A 22500-nucleotide genomic window follows, 5' to 3' on the forward strand; every position below is an offset into this window, starting at 1 on the left:
GTTTCATAATATGTATTGTGGTAGATAAAAAATCATCTTTTTCTTTTTTTCTTACAACTACCGTGACACACTGAAACATAGTAAATTTTATTTTATAAATATTAAATGAGCAACGGTCTATTTCATTAGAATTGATCGTTCGAATCCTATCTATAATGAGAGTATGTGTACTTCGGTTGTTGTAAAAAATAATGGTCAAATTAATTTTATACGAATTGTAATCAATATAAGAAATATATATATATATAGTCTGAATACATGAATAGTATATATATATATATATATATTATTGTTGTTGTTCTTTTTTTCTCATGAAGAAACAAGATTTTACATAAGAATCATTACGCAATAATTGATTATTTCGATCGATTTTACTGATATATTATGTATATTAGAATATTCGAATTATTCACAGGAATTATATAATTTTTTAAATTTGTAAAAAACCGATTTAACTAATGAACGTTCTATTAATCAATCAATCAATCTCTCCTAATAAGTCGTCGTCATTTTTACGTCATTTGTATTTTTTTTTTTTTTTTTATTTTTTTTTTTAATTAACGTAGCACAAAAAATTCGAATAAATTTGTCATGCGAGATTCGTTCGTATTTATTTATATATGTAAGAAGTTCATATCGATGAAAGATATCGATTTTGATTGATATACTTTGTTTTGAGTTAGCTATTAGTTTCGAATTATAATTCGAAACATAATGACTCGATAATAATGATTAAACCGAATGATTAAGTCTAAAATTCGCATAACCGTGAAGAAATTACTCTTCTTATTTTTCTCCTTCTTACTATCTACGGGTCCTTTTTTGTACTTGCCCGTACTAATAATAATATAATCATTTCGGAGCAATTTAATAATCGTTCATTGGTTTCTTTTTCTTTTTCTCTTTTTTCTTTTTTTCTTCTTCTTCTTCTTCTTCTTCCTCTTTTGACACTTTAAGCAGGCACATCATTTACAAATTGAACGAGATTTTTGTTTCTAAAGAAATTCGTTATGTGTATAAAGCCGATTACGCGGCCTTTCTATTTAAACATTAAGCGAAGAGATAAGGTTTTGACTTAATTAGCGTTAAATAACGATTTTTCTGTGTGTTAATCGCTCTTCCTTCCTTCCTTCCTTTCTTTCTTTCTTTCTCTCTTTCTCTGTTTCTTTTTTTTTCTTCTTCTTCTTTTTCTTTTTCATTGTTATTCTGGATTCGGATTTTAAAACGCATTTCAGAATCTTATTTTAAAATATTGTGCATTATCGATCGATTAATATTCATCTTAAATGGTTTTTAAAAAGAAGGCATTTGGTGCTACCAATAATAGAGAGATATTTCCGGGAAAACGGATTCCAGGGGTAGACAATTTTCGATGGTCGTTCTATTATTATTATTATTATTATTATTATTATTATTATTATTATTATTATTATTATTATTAATATTATTATTATAATTATTATTATTTTCTTCTTCCTTTTTTTTGCACCTGGCATCGTATTATCATTTAGCTACGTTTAAAAAAAATGAATTATGCAAGATCGCTGGATTTTCTCGGCAAAATATCGTCCTACGATAAGAGATTATTCACGGAATATTCTATTACGAACCTTGACATTTCCGTGATATCTCCGTCTACAAAGAATTAAAAAAAAAAAGAAAATAAGAAAAAAAAGAAAAAAAAGGAAAAAAAAAGCGAATACGAATATTTTCGGTTGATTTATTACAAAATCTTATCGATTTAAAGACGCCATTTAATATTCACGTGCCATTAATTTAATTCGATTTTTATTTTTAAGTTATGAACAGTTGGGAGTGTATTTTTCTCACTCTCTCTCCCCCTCTCTCCCCTCCTCTCTCTTTCTCTCTCTCTCTCTCTCTCTATTTCTATCTCTTTCTTTTTATCTTTTTTTCACCGATCAAATAATATCTACTCTACGATTATAACAAGCGGAGAAATGTATACAAATATTATTTGTCAAAAAGATTGGCGGGCATTTAACGTCGTAACGGATCGGGGCTTAAGGTTTCTTTCTACGTAACAATTATTTCAAAAATTTTAAGATATTTATTTTGTTCATAAAGGAAGAAAAAATGTGATGCCTCAAATGATGAGCTCAGAATTAAAATGGATGTGCTAAATTAGAAATGGAATTGGTTAGACGCTTCTCAAATTCGTTCTATCTCTCTCTCCCCCTTTTTTCTTTTATTCATTTATTTTCTCTCTCTCTCTCTCTCTCTCTCTCTCTCTCTCTCTCTTTCTACATCTTTCTTTTAGTTTCTACTAAGTCTCATGTGTATATATCGTACTTCTCGTATTCATAAAAATGACTCCCGATCTTGTAAGATCGTTGTGTTTCATATATGTATAACTATAATCCTAATATATTACAAATCTCGAATTCATACGTCATTCTCTTGATTTTTAAGTTTTCTATTTATTTCATTTTTTTTTTTTTGGGTTTTTACTTTGTAGTCGATAATAACAGAGACGTATGAAGTGTAATAGCTGATCTCTTTTCACCCTTTCGTTTTATTATTATTAATATTATTATTATTATTATTATTATTATTATTATTATTATTATTATTATTATTATTATTAATATTATTATTATTAATTTGTGATCGAACGAAGTAACAATCAATTCGGTGCATCGAATCGTTTGGCTTCTCATCGAATTTTATCATCGATCACGAATCGGTGCACGATGCACGTCATATACAAATATGACGAGCTCTCATTAGAAACATACTGGAGACCGTTATCAATAATTATTTTTTTATTTTTTTTTTTTTTCATTTTTTTCTTTCTTTTTTTTTTTTTGTTATTGTAACGAGTCGTCGAACGATCCGAGATTGTTATTTGTTTATTTGTTTGTTTATTGGGGAGGTTGGTCGTCTTCATTAAAGCTTTTTTTGTTTTTCTTTGGTTTTGTCTTTTCTTTTCTTTTCTTCTCTCTCTCTCTCTCTCTCACTTCTCTCTCTCTCTCTTTCTCTTTCTCTCCTCTTTCTTTTCTTTTTCTTCTAACTTTTAAATTTCGTCGCCATGATACACGCGTGGAAACGTTCGGCTGGCTCGCTACTAACCACTCTTCAACATTGATACTACTTATACCTCGTGTACATACATATACCATGTCGAAATTTGAAATACTAAAGATATATTCTTTGACATTAAAAAATATTCAAATAGATATTACTTCTCGATGAAAGGCAAGAAAATTGCTCCGCACGTGGAACGTCTATCTATCATGTATTACATATAACACGTCTGGGCTTACACGACGATCAGTGGAACTCGGACAAATGAATCTCTATTTCTTTCTTTCTCTCTCTCTCTCTCTCTCTCTCTCTCTCTCTCTCTCTCTCTCTCTCTCTCTTTATCTATCTTTTTTTCTATACTTCACTCCATTACAATTATTTTGTACGGCGATTGTCAATCTAACAAATAAAACGTATAGGTATATTTTTACTGTGATAACTCAGGGACACAGATAAGTACGTGTATAATAATTTAAGATAAGAGATACGAATTAATTTTATCGGATGTAAAATGAAATCAATGAATTAACGTATATAATAATGTTCGTCCGAGTATAAAATGAAAGGAAGAGCCATGCTGTACGCAATTGGTTTCATACTCCACCGACGTTGTTTTTTTGACGTTCGAACGAGGTGCTTGTTGGTGCACAGTAGACAGAATAGTTTGTTTCTTTTTTGTTTGGTTTTTGTCTTTTCTTTTCTTTTCTTTTTTTTTTTTTTTTATCCACGAAGAAAGTTAAACTGTTGATATCAGTGCCGTCTATTAAAAATTACATCGAAATTATTGACAACAAGACGAGACACGTTGTTGAACACGACTTAATTTGGCCGTCGACTTGGTCCTTGATCGAACATCGAAATTTTTCGCTATTCTATGATGTACGATCAGACGGACTCTCGTCTTGGCTTACGTTCTATGGAATTTAACGAAGAAGCACGAGAACGTTGTCAGATACTGGCACGATGTTGATGCAAGATTTGTAATTGTAACAATGACGCCAACTGGGGTGGTCTCAATTCGGCTCGTTGATTCGGTTGTGAAAATTGCTGCATCGGTAATAGATGAGAAATCTTGCCGGGTGAGCGACGAACCGTAAAACGTGGTCTCCGGCGTTTCTTTTGAAAGCCGCTACAGCGACAGCTACATACTGATGCCTCGTCGTCCAACGAAACCGTTTCACCGTGATTACCGACTCGCTCCGACAATATCGAGCCGTTTGCTGTTATCACATCACCATCCAAACGTACTGCTTCCTGTACTGCCTATAAATTAAGCCGACAAGTAATCGTAATATTTCTTATTATTATCTCATTGAGAACTATGGACGCATATGTGCGTTTAACGAAAGCGACCACGTTGTGGACTATGGATGCATATATGCGTTTATTTATTTTTATCAATCTCTCCCTCTCTCTCTCTCATTCTCACTCTCACGTTTGAAATAATTTCAAGTTAAGATATGGTTTATATTTTAATGTTTTGAATGAAATAATTTATTAATTCTTATATTATGTAAGTAATAGCGCCTTGCGTATTCAATCGATGGAATTAACATCAACAAAAAAAGTATTCCGTCTTCAACGATCGAAACCGCTAGGCACTAAACGCGAATCGCTTGCGCCAGTAGTATTCAGCATTCAAAGGATTAAACACGCTTTAAGTCGTATTAATTTATAATAAATAAGATGTATCACCTGCAATGCTTCGGCCTCGTCTCGTCTTTCGTCCTCGGTATTCATCGTGACGAATCTCAAGACCAATAAATTAAGGGAGGCCGCAACAATGGCCAATCCAAATAGGATGAATATCAAGGCAAACATTACGTACTCTGGCTTATTGTCCAAAGCATTGTCCTTTTGAAGAGCTACCATATCACCAAAACCTATGGTCGTCAGAGTGATGAAGCAATAATAAATGGAATCGAAATAAGACCACCCTTCGTATCTGGAGAAAGCTGCTGCACCACCAGCAATGGTCAGACACGACAAAGTCGTAACAACGCAGATTAAATTTATCTCTGAAGCCTATAACAATTAATATAGATATTTATTTACTTAAATAAAAATATATTTCTTATATTTTTCGCATCTGTTATATGTTAATAGATATGAGAAATTTTGATAAATTTTACCTGGACATCCTTACAATTGAGAAGACTCTTCACATTCCGTATTACAACGGATGAGAACTTGTTAAGGCGTTCACCTATACTCTGGAACATCACGAGCCCTAAAGGGATTCCAACGATTCCATAGAACATCGTGAAAAGTTTACCGCTTATGGTATTTGGCGTTGAGTGTCCGTAACCTGTATAAACGATTAATCAATTAGAGAGATAATAATAATATTATTTAATGAGCTATAAAAGATAAAAATTATTCATGGGTAAATGGGGGGAGGAGGGAAGGTTTTCCAAGTTAATTCATGTTTTAAAAATTGTTGATTCTTTTTCAGATTTTTTTTTTCATCTTTCTCTCTTTCTCTCTCTCTCTCTATAATCGATCTGTTATCATTATTATTAACATTGTGAAATTCGTATAAAACGTGTTACCAACTTCACAGACACGAGGAGCTTTTCAAGAACTCGCATATCCACAGAGTGAGAAGTTCGTAGGCGAGTCCTTTTATATCCTCTATCAAAGTCAAGTTCTCACCCGAACAAGCTGAGAAAAAGTTTCTGGGAAAGCTTCACAAAGTGAGACAGACATTCGTTTAACGATAGTGCACGCCATCTTCGTGAAAAGTTTTCTCGTTTAAGACTTTTCGAAGTGCAACGCTAGACGGTATTAGAAAATAGTAATAATCACCGATTGTGGTGAGAACCGTGGTTGCATAGTAGAAAGCACCAGCAAACTTCCATTGTTGGCCTGCCTTGTGCGGCTCCGTTTTCAGAACCACGGTTTCCATGATTTTAAAATCGTCCTCGCTGATATTGTACTTGCGAATGACCATTTTCTCAACGGCTGTAAACAGATAAATATAACAATTAAAATCTCACTTTGTTCTTTTTTTTCTGTCTTGAATTTTTTTTCTCGTGTGATCACGTCAGTATATATTTTAACATTGTCTTTCTTTTCCTTTTTTTTTCTTTTTTTTCTTTCTTTTTTTTTTTTTTTTTTAATTTTGAACAAATTTAATTTAAACATTAGAATGATGCCTTGTTTATTGACTATAAAACTTTCAAGAAAATAATTTATGTCTGACATATGTTTTCTAACCCAAATGCAACACAAATCTTTTTTTCCTATCTACGAAAAAGTTATATAATATAAAAGTTATGATATAACTTCATATAATTTTTTGTTTATGATATAACTAATATAATTATAGTATAGCTTTACTTATATTAGTAACATATATATATATATAATATTATAGTTTAAAATTTAACGACTCAAAAATTTTTGAAATTAAAAACTTAAGATGTCTATATATATATATATATATATATATATATATATATATATATATATATATATATATATATATAGGATTAAGTTAAAAATAAAGAAATAAATATTTCATTTCATTCTATCTATCTTTTCTAAATCCTATAATTTATGAATCTATTACAGTCTGTTATTAACTGGATCGATCTAATGTTAAAACATATTAAAAGATGTTAAAAGTTCACCACAATATTGTGTTTTTATTTTATACCATCCAGTGCTTCCTTGCGTCGTTTCTCCGTCTCGGACTCGAGAACGTCGAAGATCGCAGCGCCGACGAGGAGGTAGGTGAATGTAGAGACGATCAACGATAGGGTCCGGACGTTTTGTTTCTTCATTCTCTAGTGAGCCACATGCTCACTAGCAGGGCCCCAGCCCTAACTACTTGCATTGCTCAGTGAGTCACGTTTTGCTCTTTTGGGCCCATTGCGAGCCTCTTTTTCTCTTTCCTTTCTCTCTTTTTCTTTTTCTCTCTCTCTCTCTCTTTTTCTCTTTCTCTCTCTCTCTATTTCTCCCTCTCTCTATCTCTCTCTCTCTCTCTCTTTCTCTTTCTCCTTCCAAAGGACGATGCCGAAAAACAAAAAAAAAGGAAGCTCCTTCCAATCTTCCAACGCTACAGTTCCTGTCCTTCTTTGTTCCACCTCTTAGGTCTACTGTCTTCTTCCTTGCCAGGACTGTTCTGCAGTCGTTCTCGTTTATCTGTAATGGAGATCTTACGATTCGATTTTATGAACACATTAACATTCAATCACGAAGTCGCCTTTTAATGACGATTTTTTAACGTTTATTATCTTGTTAGATCATAATTGAAGGGTATCAGTTTATTTGTTTGTTTGTTTTCTTTTTCTTCTCTTTTTTCTCTATTTTTGTAAATAAAAATCAAAATTTTGCAGTTAGATGGCAGTCTAACAAATTGTTTAAAGATTTGATACGCATTGTCAAATTTTTTAATTTCTATACGATCATTTCTATAAATATCATTTGTTTTTTCTTATTTTTTTTTTCCTTTTTGATTTAAGTACATTTAAATGCAGTCAAAAATTTCCTTTCGAAGAGCTCAGATGTAATAGGAAATTTTTAGGCGACTTTTTTTTTCTTTTTTTTTTTTATACATATACATTGAACAGTATCAAAGAATTAATCAAAGAGTTGGGATAAAATATTCGTTAAAAAATATTATATTGAAAGTGCAAATAGAATTTTAACGATGCAATTTGTTATACGTGCTGGAAAAATAAAAAAGTAAAAAAAGGGAAGGAAAAAAAAAAAAGATCTACTTCTTCTGATGACAACTTTCAGAACGAGTCACTTTATCTCGAAATACTCTCCAAACCATTTCTCTTTTTTTGCTTTCTTTCCTTTTTCTTTTTTTTTTTTTTATATTTCTTTTTCCTTTTAATAATTTCCTACAACATATCCGTGTAATACCAATTCCGAATATGAGAGATTCGTTTCGGTGACGAAAACAAATTATTTTTGTCGCACCAAGTGAAGCGATCAAGCGAAATTGGGTTAAAGTAATATTCTTTTCGGTCTTGCGCGTTGGTAGGATCGAATTTGATTGACGACGAGAAAGAAAAAAGAAAGAGAAAGAGAAAAAGAGAGAGAGAGAGAGAAAGAGAAAGTAGAAAGAGTTCGAACGTTCTAAAAAGTCAATCGCTTTTGTTTCTTTCCGGTTAACACGAGCGATGAAGGATAAATGAGAGTAAGAGAAAAGAGAAGAGTTTAAAGAAAAAGAAAAAGAAAATGAAAAACAAGAAAAATAAAAGAAAGACGTGATGAAGTGAACTGTTAACTACAAGATAAACGGCATTTTCAAGTTTTAGAAACTGTTACAACTGGCCTAACATACTTTTCATATAAATTGTAAAAATTAAATAATATTAATGATCGATACAAAAAAATAATCGACGATTAATATTATTTAAAATAAAAATTAAACGAATCAAAATTTAACACTTTTATCCGTACTATAAATAAAATATATATATATATATATATATATATATATATATATATATACATATATATATATATAATAGAGTTAAATATCAAGTTTTAACGATCGCATTTAGTTGCTAATTTTATTCTTTTTGTACTAGTTGAAAATTAAATCAATTAATTGATCTATAATTAATAATATTATTTAAACAATTAAACACATTATAACACTTTATCTGGACCATCTTATGGTCAAGATAACACATATAATATAATATGGTCAAGATAACACATATAACATATATATATATATATATATATATATATATATATATATATATATAAATAAAGAATAAAATCGAATAAATCTCACCTGCAACTTGTCTCGGGTTTTTCTTTACGTACGACGAAGGATTAAGCAGTATGATATGGCAGTGCTTTCGCTGCTCCCACTGCCACGTTCCCTCCATTCCTTAATTTAGAATGCCGGACGGTTTCAGTGCCGACTAAAAATAATAATATTAGAATTGATTAGATTAAATCATATGATTAAATCAAATTAAAGATAAAAATTTTTGTTGAACGATGATCATCCGATATACCTACGGAATATTACAACAGATATACTTACGAAAGATACACAAAATTCAAAACTCTTTTTTCGTTTGTGCTACGATCGATCGATTGAAAAAAAAAAGAAAGAAAAAAAAAATGGAAAAAGAAAAAAATTGGAAATCGGTGCAATTTTAACATTTGCACGTATCATACCGTTTCTATTTTGGCTATTCTTTACCTTAATAAATTTATCGATCGATGAAAACTGATTCGTGAGATTCGAATATCGGTGGATTTGAGCGACACATCATTTAAATGATCGGATTATGTTAATTCTCCTTTTATCTTTTTCTTTTATTTAAAAATTAGAGATTAGAAAGAAGAAAGTTAGTTCTACTACTCTTAAAATCGAAACAGACGTACATTGTGTGATACAAGTAGTACACATTCGCACACACGCACACACACACACGCGCGCGCGCGCGTATATACACTACAATCGATGTAACACTAACACGTCTTTTCGAAAAGGCTCTATCCTTTATTTGCTCTCCTTGTTTCTCTGGCTACTCAAAAAGGTTGATTAAGTAAACGTTGTTCGAGATTTGAAAAGGGTGGTTAGTGTTTTTGGTAGTCGTGCTTTGCTTCTTCACAAAGTATATACACATATACCTACATATAAAGGCTCAACTCGTACGCATTAGAAGTGGATGTTTGCGGTTCGCTAGCCAAGATTGCATCTTGCGATATCAAAGGGTTGAAACTCTGGTTTTCGAGAGACAGCAGGGATGCTAGGGCACGGATGAGAATCTCGGTAATTGGTACTAGACGATCCTGAGAGATACCTTCTTTATTCTCTCTCTCTCTCTCTCTCTCTCTTTCTCTCTTTCTATCTATCTATCTATCTATCTATCTCTCTCACTTTCACTTTCTATTTATTTAATACATACATGCATACATAGATACATATATATATATATATATTTGTATATATATATGTATAATATTATTATTTATAATTAATAAATATAACATTAAACAGATTCCAACAATTTATTTGGAACAACTTTATATATATAAAAAAAAAAAAATAAATATATATATTAAAATCTTTAATAATATTGCAGTCGAAAATAATTGATAAACTTAATGAAACATGATAAAATAATTGATAAAATTAATTTTCATTTTAACACAACAATGATCATAAAATGGGAAAAAGAAATTTCACGAGATAAATAGGTCCCTTCGACTTTGAAATGTTTTTTTTTTCCTTTCACTCATGCATTTCAATTCCAAAGTTGACACCAGGCAGATTCGTTTTATAAGAAAGTATCAATGTTTTCTCATCGAATTTACTTATATCCCCGCGAAATCTTAGGTCGCAAGCTAACATAAAAAAACCTTCGCGGGGTGCATATATTATGGCATCCAAATCATATAGAAATCCTCTTATACATGGTATAATTTTGGAAGCTAAGAAATTCGATTTAACGCGTGACAGCATATTTATCGAAGAAAAATTGATATCGAAATCATTATGTTCTTCTTCTTCGTCTTCTTTTCATTTCTTTTTTCTTTTTTTTCCCTTTTTCTTTTTCTTTTGAGAAAAAAAAGAAGAAATATTCGTCCTCCGTTCAAAAGTAATAGAAGTAGAAGATGAAAAAGTTATATATATATATATAGAGAGAGAGAGAGAGAGAGAGAAGAAAAAAAAGTAAAATATAAAAGAGCGGGAAATATCACTCCAAAGAGTTGTGACGACATTCCCTTGCAACTCTTCGAACGATCTATTTCCAAAGAGAAACGAGTAAGTTTCAACGACCTTACAGAGAAAAGTAGAGGGAGAGGGAGAGAGAGAGAGAGAGAGGGAGAGAGGGGGAAAGAAAGAGAGGGAGAGATAGAGAGGGAGAGATCCAAAAAGTTTTAAAGTCATAACTCTTTAGAAAGTTACACGCATTCGGTAACTTTCGTGAGAAAGTTTATACGATTCATTGTATGAGAAAAACTGGAGAGGTGCTCATCTAATTTGACTATTCTTTCGCCAATTCACTTTTACAATTGTCTAACTTTTACAACAGATTTTATATCTAAGTAGGTAGATACGTCAATCTGGCACAGCTAAACTCTATAATACTTTCTTTCTTTCTTTCTTTCTTTCTTTTTTCTTTTTCTTTCTTCCCGATTAAATTTGTAGCTCATGAGTTTATGTTAAACTTGCATTAGAAATGGTATATTAAAATTTAAGATATATCATATTATAATTAAAAGTAGTATTATAACTTGCTCAGTTATACTAATTAAGGTTACATAAATAAATTAGTATAATTGAGCGAATTTGATAATATAATGTGTCTGACGCGCGTGATACTCTCTAATATTTTCTTTATTTTTCTTTTTCTTTTTTTTCCTTCTTTCTTTTTTTTTTTTTTTTTTTCTTTTTATTCATATGTTATTCATTCGACCGGCATTCGCAGTTCCTGGTCTATTTTAGAAATCTGTTAGAAACAGTATAATATTATTTAAGATATATCATACTCGTCCTCGTTAGTATAATTAAATGAATTTGATAATAACATGACGCTAACGGTGCAACGCCGGCATTAACTAATCCGTGCTCTGAAGATCAGCTTAAGTACTCATCATATATAATTACAGTGAACGTGTTAATGACATACGGTACTTATTTATGCATTGGAAATTATGATTGATTAAACATAATTTCATGGATGATAAGATCGAACGTAACAATGTCAAAGAACCATTGAGATTTAATGTTTCTTTTTTGGAGAAAAATAAAAAAATAACAAATAAAAAAAAAAAAATAAAAAAAATAATAAGTTTTTTATTTTTATAAATGTCGACAATCATCTCTCGAGCTACGAATAAAAATAAATAAAACAAAAATCGATTCTTGTTTGTATCCAATCTTTATCATTTTCTTTTTATCTATCACACTTCTCTTTTCAAATAACAGAAAGGAAGAAAGAAAGAAATTCTTTTTTGTATTTTTCTTTCGAGATAACGCTCGAAATACCCAGTTACAAAGTTGTTACATTGTATCATATAGATCTTCTCTTGTATTAACTGACGCTATTAACCTACAATCTCACGAATGACGTCTACGAGTGAAACCCCCATCATCCACCACACCCATCCACGATGTCTTCCGACTATACATGTATTTACGTTTTTATAACTTCGAAAGAGAATACTTTTCGGTGAAAAGTATTTTATCAATAGAATTTATTTTCTCTCAACGTACTTATTTTTTCCGCCCTTCACTCAACCTCTTCGCCAATATACAAAATAAATCCGTCCGTTTTGTAATGATTTTCTAAAAGCTGATTATATTCTGTTGAAAAATAACAAAAGCATCTCCTCGGTGTAAGCATTCAAATTTCTTAATGAATTAGCGGATCGAAAGTTTTTAAACGAGTATTAAAAATCAATTATTCCTCTTAAATCTCTTCGAGACGTTTTTTCTTTTCTTTCTTTTTTTTTCTTTTTTTTTTCCTTTCTTTTTAGGTAATTTCTTATTTTTCGTATCGTAAAACTACAAATATCTATAAGGGAACTTTCTGACGATCTGAACAAAAAAAAAAAAAAAAATGGAAAGAAAAATATAATAAGCCCAAAAAAACCATCGAAAAAAGATTAATTGATTATTCGAAACTCATCTAGGAACGACAAACAATTACCGATATTTTTTTTTCTTTCGTTTAAAAACCTTTTGTTCTTTTCCAGTTTACATTCTCATTTTATCGTTTCTTATTCTTTCATTTTTATTTATTTATTTATTTTTTTTTAATTCTATTATTTAATGTCGCATTGTGCGAACATTTAATAATAGAATTGAAATGACTTATTGGCTAATATTTTTTTCATATTTTTATTATTTATTAATTTTGCGAAATTTATAAACGTCGATGTATATTTATAAAAGTGAGGTCGATTCAAGTTGGAAAACGAAAAGGAGATGAGAAGGCGTAGCTTAAAATTGAGTTTCGTCGTAGTTTAAATTAAAGTCGTCTCGTCTTATTGAATTTAGGATGAAGCAGCTCTTAAAAGTCCGAGGCAACGTTTTCCCCTCGGTTCTTTTTCTATTTCCTTTTCTTTTTCTTTTTCTTTTTCTTTTTTTATTCCTTTTTATTTTTCTTTCATTCATTCACATTCTTTTTCTTTTTCCTTCTCGTTCGTATTTTCTGAGCACAAAATTCTCTTTCCTTGGAAAGTCGCTCGGAAAACGAGCATATAGGATCGTTCACTCGTATAAATCAGAATAACGGCGACGATTACCACAGGACTGTAGTAAACGATTTCTCGGTTTCTGGAGAAGCTTGGTTATAGTTGAAAGAATCTGAGAATGATACCAACCACATCCCAATGGTTTTTCCCTTTTCTCGACATCCTTAAATAATTCCTGATGATATTGCGAAACTAATACCCTAAGGATAACGTTTGTTACGGCTCATTTGTGAAAATTTTCTTTTGAAATTTCTTGGCCCGATTCTTTCTAGGTCATCCGTATTTCATTCGAAAGTCAGTACGATATAGTTTCTAATTCGACTTTTATATTTTACATATAAACATGAACGTACCCGTAATTATATATTACATTTATATTAGATATATTGCAAGGTTTAATTAATTTTTTATGTTTTATACATTAATTAATACTATTATCGATAATAATAATATATGTTATGTTAGGGTATATATTAACTATAACGTATATTAATGCCTTGGCATAGCTATATACATATATATATTATAATATAATACATATAATATAAATTCAATGCGGATAAGAATACTTTTGTTGTCAGTCATATAAAAAAAAAAAGAAGAATAAAATAAAATAAAAAATACAATTTTCAATTTCAAAATCACAATGATAAATCATATAATCATTTACACGTACGTATACATGTATGTATGTATACGTTATCATATAAGGAATATGGACTACAGTAATGCAGAATATATACTCGTGTCGATGATAACGACAATGTAGCGTTTTACGATATCGGTTCGCCATTATTCCAACTACCTCAGCCACATCGTCGGTTAAACGGAATTGGCTATTGGTAGCGGTTACATACCTACATACGTGTAACTTATATACCTTAGTCGATGAAACGCTTCGGTAATATCGCTTATTATTTGCTTGATTGCACCTCATGAGATCTCGTTACTTCCGATAAAGAGTTATTAGCTCTCGTTGAGTGGCTAAGAGAAAAACGAACAGCAACCCCTAATTGAAAGACGCAAGTCAACCGTTCTGATCCGAAAGTTCTTTGTCTTTAATCGAGATAAGCTTCATCTTTATCCTGAGCATTTTAAAGAGTTTCTTGGTTTTCTTATTCTACGTAAAGAAGATTTAACGACAAATTTGATAATAAATAATACAATACGATTTTTTTTCTTTTTTAATCTTCTCATTCATACGGACAAATTTTTATATGTTTTTATTTTGTTATTGTTCGTCTGTTAAACGAATGAAACGATAAATTTAATGATAAATAACGGAACTTGATCTTTTTCTTCTTTTTATTTATTTATTTATCTTTTTTTTTTCTCTCCCACATAGTTAAATTTTGATTTGTTCCTGTTATGGCTCATTTCGAACGATTTACATGCCAAATAAATCAAATACCATTTGTTTCAAATAAAAACATATTTTCAATAAAAATCCCTAAATTTTTAAAGGGAAACAAATGTAATATTATTAGCAGATATTTTTTTATAGAGTACGCCATTCTCAAGATGTGAAAGTCGTAATAGTTTTTCTTTTTTATAAATGCAACTTTACGAGATTGTTTCTTTTTCTTTTCTTTTTTTGTGTGGGGGTGGGTGCGGGTAAATTGATTCCTCGTCTCATTATGAATAAAAAAAAGATATTAGAGTATAATATTAACAAAATGATTAGTTAGCGAGATTTAATTGAGAAAATATCCTGAAGATTCGAGCAACTATGTAAAAATATCTTTTCTTATTTTTCTTCTTAAGCAAAGTTAGAAAAAAATGTTAGAGGAATAAGATGAACGGTTCTAAGCGGAATAGATATTCAGGATTATATATATTTTTTTTTCGCAAGTGAAATAATATACGAGTGCATGTGCACTCGTACGAAAAAAAAAAAAATAATAATGCATACGCGTGTTAAGATACTTATGTCCGACAGAACTCCCCATATATTTATTAATGTGATGATACGTTTATAAAAACGAAATTTAACAGATAATACCAACCGTATCGACATAGGGATTTCATAAATTTCACTTGGTAAAATATGTTAAGACGTACATTTATCGTTCCTGACACATATCAGGCTTGTTTTGGCGGTAAATCTTTTGCTTAAATCCTTCATTGATCCGATGTAATCCTACCAATTTCATTTTCAGTTTTTTGACAATGTTTCATCTTGGGGCGATCCTTCTTCTATCACTTGTGAGATATCAAAAACAATTCAAAAAACTATTACACTTTCTCTCTCTCTCTCTCTCTCTCTCTCTCTCTCTCTCTCTCTCTCTCTCTCTCTCTCTCTCTCTCTCTGATTTTGGTTTTTTCATGAAAGTATAGTGAATTTTGAAAATGGACGATTCATAGTAAATATCTATTTCATTTATATAAATCTTTACCTTAAAGAAATCAATTTTCTTTTCGAGTTTAGAATGAAAAAATATGTCAGACGAGATTTACTTGTTTTTTGTTTTTAAGTAAAATATGTTCACATCTATAAAAAATATAGATTCCTACTTAAAAAAAAAAAAAAAGAAAAAAAATTCATGTTAATCCTGAAATAATCTTAAAACACTCAACTAAATGAAAAAACAACAAGCGTTATAACATTTTCCTCTTGAAATCAGATAATTCTCGTCTGAATAATTTCTCTCAAAATTTCTGTCAATCGTTCGAGATAAAAATTTGTGAAATTATATTTTAAAAATATATAGCAATATATACATATATTATAATACAGTATTATTATCCTATATTAAGTGTAACTTAGACTAAAAAAAAAGAAGAAAAAAAAAGTGACATTCAAAAGCTTCGTATATAAATCTAATAAAAAATAATTTTATAACGATAAAATGAATTGATATTTAAAAAGTACAGACATACTTGAAGTTACAGAATTAAAAAAGTTACATGAGCTTAATCGATGAATTCAAAATCATGGAAATTCTTTTTACGTATCTATTAAAAGAACGAAAAAAGGAATGAATATAAAAAAGAAAAAATTTTTAAATAAAAAAGGGAAAGAAAACTGCTATCTCGCGGTTGGCCTATTAATCAATAGTGATAGCACTTGGAGAAAATCGGCGCAAAAAAGAGGGGCTTCGAGTTACCGATTGAAATACTTGCAAAGTCTGCACGTCATTCAACCTCTGGTAGACACTTTTACTCGACAGAGAGAAAGAAAGATGAATAGAAAGAAAAAGAAGACAGACAGACAGAGAGAGAGAGAGAGAGAGAGAGAGAGAGAGAGAGAGAGAGAGAGAGAGAGAGAGAGAGAGAGAGAGAGGAGAGAAAAGAGAAGAATTACGTAATCCCATCTATGAGCACTCACAAGCTTAGAGGCATCCTTCAAAGTAAACTCGAGCAGCTAATAATTAATGGTTCTCATGAACACGAGAAAAAAGCTTTAGTTTTTTCATTCCCTATAGCTATCTCATTTTCTTTCACGTATTTCATCGATATATATGTATATATACACATTTACGTACTTCAACATCAATGTGTGATACTAATATTCAAAATTATCTTAGTAAAGCTAGACTAAGTATCACGTATCACTTTTCTTCTCTCTTTCTCTTTTTTTCTTTCTATCTTCCTGTCTCCTTTTTCTCTCCGTAGATATTATCTTCGGAAAGTGGATTCATTAAATTGGAAGAAAAAAAAGAAGAATGAACAATGGAAGAATGAAGAATTTGAAACGAAGTATTTGCTCGAAGTTAGGATGCTTTTATAATACCTAAAGAAATGGAAAGGAAACTTTCTCGACGATATCGCTCGGAGTCTATAATTTTACTTGAAGAGAACTACTTGAGAGAGTGAGAGAGAGAGAGAGAGAGAGAGAGAAAGAGAGAGAATGAGAGAGGGAGTAGGCTCGAAAAGTCATAATCCCGCAATGCGACATCTTTTTCTCGATTTATCAAACTATTCCACACAAAATGATAACTCTTCGGGAATATATTTAATCCGAATGAAAATGCAAACGAGAAAGTTATTGAATTTATCGAATCAAATTATTTTTCTCTCGTAACATTGAAAAAGATTCTCAAGGAAAAGAAAAAAGGAAGGAAAAGAAGAAACAAAATACATTCATAAACAATAATAATTTCAACTTGGTATTCAAATAGATAAATGGCTTTAAATAAAGTTCATGTAAACTATAACTTGAAATCAATAAACAATTTTTTGTATGTGTGTGTGTGTGTGTGTGTGTATTCTTTTTTGTAAGCTTCAATACTCATTACGTGTTAAGTAATGTTAAGCTGTTTGAATACATCTTCTTCTTGTTAACTTGAAAAATTAAAAGAAGAAAAAGAAGGAGAAGAAAAAGAAGGAAAAAGAAATTAAAGGCAGCAAAAAGAAAAAGGAAGAGAAAAAAAATACTTGCATAAACAATATACCTTTGTGTTAATATTCAAAAGATAAATGATGTTAAGTAAATATCATGTAAGTTTTAAATTAAACACAATAAGCTTTCTAAGTATTAACACACACACACACACACACACACACACACACACACACACACACACACACACACACACACACACACACATATATATATATATATATATATATATACACACACACACACACATATATATTTAACGTTAAGTAATGTTAAGCTGTTTGTATCCATGATACAACAAAAACCATTCATTGACATTCATTCGCTTGTTTTCCTCTACTCTTTGTCGTTTAATTAATTGATTAATACGCTAGTTTTAGAAAAGAGTAATTATCAAATGAAAGGAGTCGACATATAATGTTCAATTTTTTTCACCCTATTATCTTGTTAAATCAGACTGTTTGAAAACGTTGACACGAAACGATTAGGCAATTATTAAGATATCACTCTTGATGTTTTCAATGTACAAACTTATCCTCTTTGAATTTGGATTCGTTCCAAAAACCTTCTATCGTCATTTACATTCTTTGTTGAACGAACACTCTCATAATTTTCGAAAAATATTACAACTATCTACTATTGTAATATACTCAAATTATCAATCAATGAATTATTATTAAACGAATTAATTATTTCATTTTACATTATTATTTATTAAATGTTTTTCTTTATTAATTTTATAATTCATTAATTTATTATTATATAATATTATATTATTAAATAATATAAATCATAATAGATATGTGAAATAAATCAATATATTATTTGCTGTCATATTAATGAATAGTCATAATTGATACGTAAAATACATGCGAAAGAAAGAAAGAGAGAAGGAGAAAGAGAGAAAATATCATATATTATTATATCCATTAATAGTACAAATAATATTATTTACAATCAAACATATGAAATATAAGTAAAAATATTACATACTATTGTACTAATAAACATAAATATTATTAATTTAAACTATTATTACTTGGAAAAATTCGCGAAAGAAATGAAAATATTTCATAGTCTATTTCATTAATAAATAATGTAAATAGTAATCACATATATACATAGATAATAAAATAAATGTAAATACTATGTACTACAATATAATATTAATTTACTGAATAATACAAATATTATTATTTAGAAAAGACTTTTAAGATATTTAAAAAAATAAAAAATAAATAAATAAAAATAAAAATAAAAATAAAAATAAAAATAAAAATAAAAATAAAGATTACGTTAAGGATCTTCTGGTTTATCACACAGATTACAACCCTTCGGAATTCATTCGGTTAGTTGAACAACGATACTGGTTTCTATAACACTTTCAGAATCTACCCTGTCCATTTGTCTCTCGATCAGCCAACCACCCTACAACCAAATACTATAGCAACTTTTCTCCACAATCTTTTTCACTGATTCTATTGAGAACGAACAATACTCGAAATGAATTATTTAACTTTTTTTTTCTATTTAATCTTCTAGAAAATTATATCGATCTGTAATATTAAAGTAACTTCGTGATCACTTTTCTGTCATCATTATTTATTTAATCAATTATTGTTATTCAAATTTTTAACGCGCACAAACAATTCGTCGTGTTAACACCAATTAAAACATGAATGTTCGTTCAACAAGTAATATTGTCCCTTTGATTCAACCCAAAATTTTTGATTGATAATATTTTATCGTATAATATTTTGATCTCAGCTAGAGTAATTAATTAATTTTACAATTAAAGTTACGATTAAAATTACAATTACGAGCTAAAATGTTTGTTTTATCAATTGAAATAAAAATTATGACTTTTTTAATATATAAATAGTAGTATATAAATAGGTTTAGAAAAAGATGTAATAATATTTGTGTAATTAAATAAATTTCATTTATAAATAACTGAATACTTATAGATATATAAACAGAATTAAAAAGATATAAATATGTAAATATTTTTAATTAATATACACACAGTATCGATAAAATATAATTCTTAAGAAAATAAATTACGAGTTAAAATATTTGTTTTATCAATTAAAATAAAGTTATGAGCTTTTTAACATAAGTATATAAAAAAAGTTTAGAAACAGATATAATAATGTTCGTATAATCATATGAATTTTGTTAACTCTTGTAATCACTCTAACGATAAATAATAATTTCGATTAGTTATCTCCATATCTATGGGAAATTACGATCAAAAAGGATTAATGACACTTGGATAGATCTGATAAATTAAAATAAGGGAAATCTATTGGTAATTTCAGCGAATCATTCAAATCGAAAGAATACCTTAAAAATATTTTAAGAATATATTAAATAAATAAATAAATAAATATAATACATATATACATACATATAACGCAAACATCAGGTTATTATGTTTTCATAAACTTAGGAAAAAGAAGTTGAAGAAAGAAGATTCATACTCTATTGTGACATCATGAAAAATGCATTCGATTTGCAAATCCTGTTCGACACGCGAAAAGTGTTCGGCTGTCAACATGGTTATCTCTACTACGTTTGAAAGAATTCCTTTGGATAGCAACAAGACATGGAGCGACATGTGCGATAAATGGTTACATGTTTTCAGTATCAGATGTCAATACGAAACTCTTCTTCTCGTTCCTTTTCTCTCTCTCTCTCTCTCTCTCTCTCTCTCTCTCTCTTCAGCCTTTTTTTTTTGAACGGAGAAACTCGCTAGAAGCTCCAGATTATGATCACAGTTGAAAAGATATCGAGTTTTCTTGTTAGAATAATAATAACAAAAAGAAGAAGTAAAAGAAGAAGAAGAAAAAGAAGAAGAAGAAGAAGAAGAAGAAAAAGAATTCTTAAGTCGGCCATTCCTAGGATTGGCATAATCCCAAATTAGTTGTTTCGTATCTCCTCAAAACACACGATCATGGCTATGTGTTTAAGTACGTAAATAAACGTTATCTAGTTTCTTTGAATGCGACTTAAGAAAACAAAATGTTATTTTGTTTATTTTACTAAATTAGAGAGAGAGAGAGAGAGAGAGAGAGAGAGAGAGAGAGAGAGAGAGAGAAAGAGAGTAAGCTAAGGGGAGGCAGATATAGTATCCGGTTCACTGATAACATTAATCAAGCCATTCTAGCAATGGAAGAAACAAAGTTAGCAGTATCCGAAGTGAACAATTCGAGTTCAATTCGAGCAACGTTGTATTCCCAAGTAAAACAAGATGTAACTGAGTACGGGGGGAATGGTGAGTTCTTTGTTGAGAAATTTCTATAGGACAAACAGAAGAAAACATGTAACTATCGGAATGATTAATAGCGGAGTAACCGAGAGAAGTTCATTGTAAAGTGAATTTATCACAATTCTCACATATCCACGAGGAATATATTCTGTAAGTCCATGAGAGAGAGAGAGAGAGAACGATAGAGAGAGAGAGAGAGAGAGAGAGAGAGAGAGAGGTGGGAAAAAAGAGAGTGAGTGTACTTTCCTGTTCAATTTGTCGAACGTGTTTAGCGTAGCAAAGGTAGTCAACAACATTAAGTCGTATAGTTTGAGAGCTAAGTATGCTCATGTTTGCGACACGTCTCTTTTGTACATTCGTACTACTGGAAACTTACCATTAATTCTAATCCTTAATCCTAATCCCTCTATCTTAGTCGAATTAGATAAATTAGATTCATTTAATTTGTTAAATATATATTTAAATGTCGAATGTCGAATGTCGAATGCGAATAAAACGATCATATCCTTGACCATTAATTTATCTTTTCGATAATTAATCATTATATTTTCATGAAACGATTAATATAAGTATAAAATATTAATGTTTAATTACGATATTTCTATGATAGTATTAATGATAATAATAATAATAATAATAATAATAATAATAAGAATAATAAGTGGTCAAATCTTATATGTGAACTATTTTTATATATACATATATATATATATATATATATATATATATATATATATAGAAATGAACTTAGATATCGTGTTTATATACGCCTATATCACGGGATCAGATTTATGTAATCCTGGCAAAGGCAAGTGTATTTAGGATATTGGCCTGTGACCATACGAAGGCAAAGGTCTATCTATGGCTACTCACCGAAATTAATAATCAACTTTAGCAGGAGGATATTTAGCCTGAGTCACTAACGAAGTTCCTGTTTCTATCGTATGTTTAATAATATCTTGGAGGATGGATAAATCATTATTAAGATTCACAATGAATTATTACATTTAATAAGCAGCATCTTTAAGGCAATATACAATATAATGAGATTAGTTTTGGTAGATATTTTATTTATCAAATAACTGATATTTATTATAAAATAATATCTAACAATACTATTGATTATTAAAAATACTGATGGAGTATTTGATAAATATCGACTATAGGACAATTTGTTATTTTGTTATGAAACAATATCGATAATTATTAAAATTTTGATAAAATATTTATTATTATTATTATTATTATTATTATTATTTTGTGCAATTGTTAAATAATTAATAATTTTCATCGTTCAATTAAAATGTCGATAAACCATTTCATAAAATTCGGATGTAAAACAATAATTATAATACGACTTTTGAAATAAGAGCTTTAATGGTGGCTTTTTTTAAACTGTTTTATTAATTAGATTCGATGAATGATTGACATAATTTTATCTTAAAAAAAAAAAAAAAAAAAAAAAAAAAAAAAAAAAAAAAATTCATTGATTGAAAAGAATCTGATTGCTTATTCAAGGAAGAAAGAAAGACGATAAAATTCTCTGTAAAGGATTCTCACATTTTGAAGAATATTTTCTAAAATTATCTTAACTTTCCGTCTTCGAGATTCTTTCGAGCAAAGTACGAATTAAGTATAGAACATGGAA

At 29.5% G+C, this 22500-nt stretch overlaps 1 protein-coding gene across 5 annotated transcripts in view; it reads right to left on the reverse strand.

Moving 5' to 3' along the window:
* Positions 1-781: 781 nt before the first annotated feature.
* The window catches only part of LOC124424853 (two pore potassium channel protein sup-9), a 59826-nt gene continuing 38107 nt past the window's right edge, over positions 782-22500 (reverse strand). For 4 of the 5 annotated variants that reach the window (XM_046964393.1, XM_046964398.1, XM_046964396.1 and 1 more), the window contains 6 exons: positions 8810-8942; positions 6707-7194; positions 5854-6009; positions 5178-5353; positions 4741-5070; positions 782-4308 (listed from right to left, as the gene is read on the reverse strand). In XM_046964393.1, coding sequence (XP_046820349.1) covers positions 3994-4308; positions 4741-5070; positions 5178-5353; positions 5854-6009; positions 6707-6833 — 1104 coding nt within the window. In that variant the 5' untranslated portion in view covers positions 6834-7194; positions 8810-8942 and the 3' untranslated portion in view covers positions 782-3993. Of the gene's footprint in view, positions 4309-4740; positions 5071-5177; positions 5354-5853; positions 6010-6706; positions 7208-8809; positions 8943-22500 lie in introns of all 5 variants that reach the window. The other variant, XM_046964394.1, reaches the window with a different exon arrangement.

Source organism: Vespa crabro, chromosome 6 (assembly GCF_910589235.1).
Source record: "Vespa crabro chromosome 6, iyVesCrab1.2, whole genome shotgun sequence".
Lineage (NCBI taxonomy): Eukaryota > Metazoa > Arthropoda > Insecta > Hymenoptera > Vespidae > Vespa > Vespa crabro.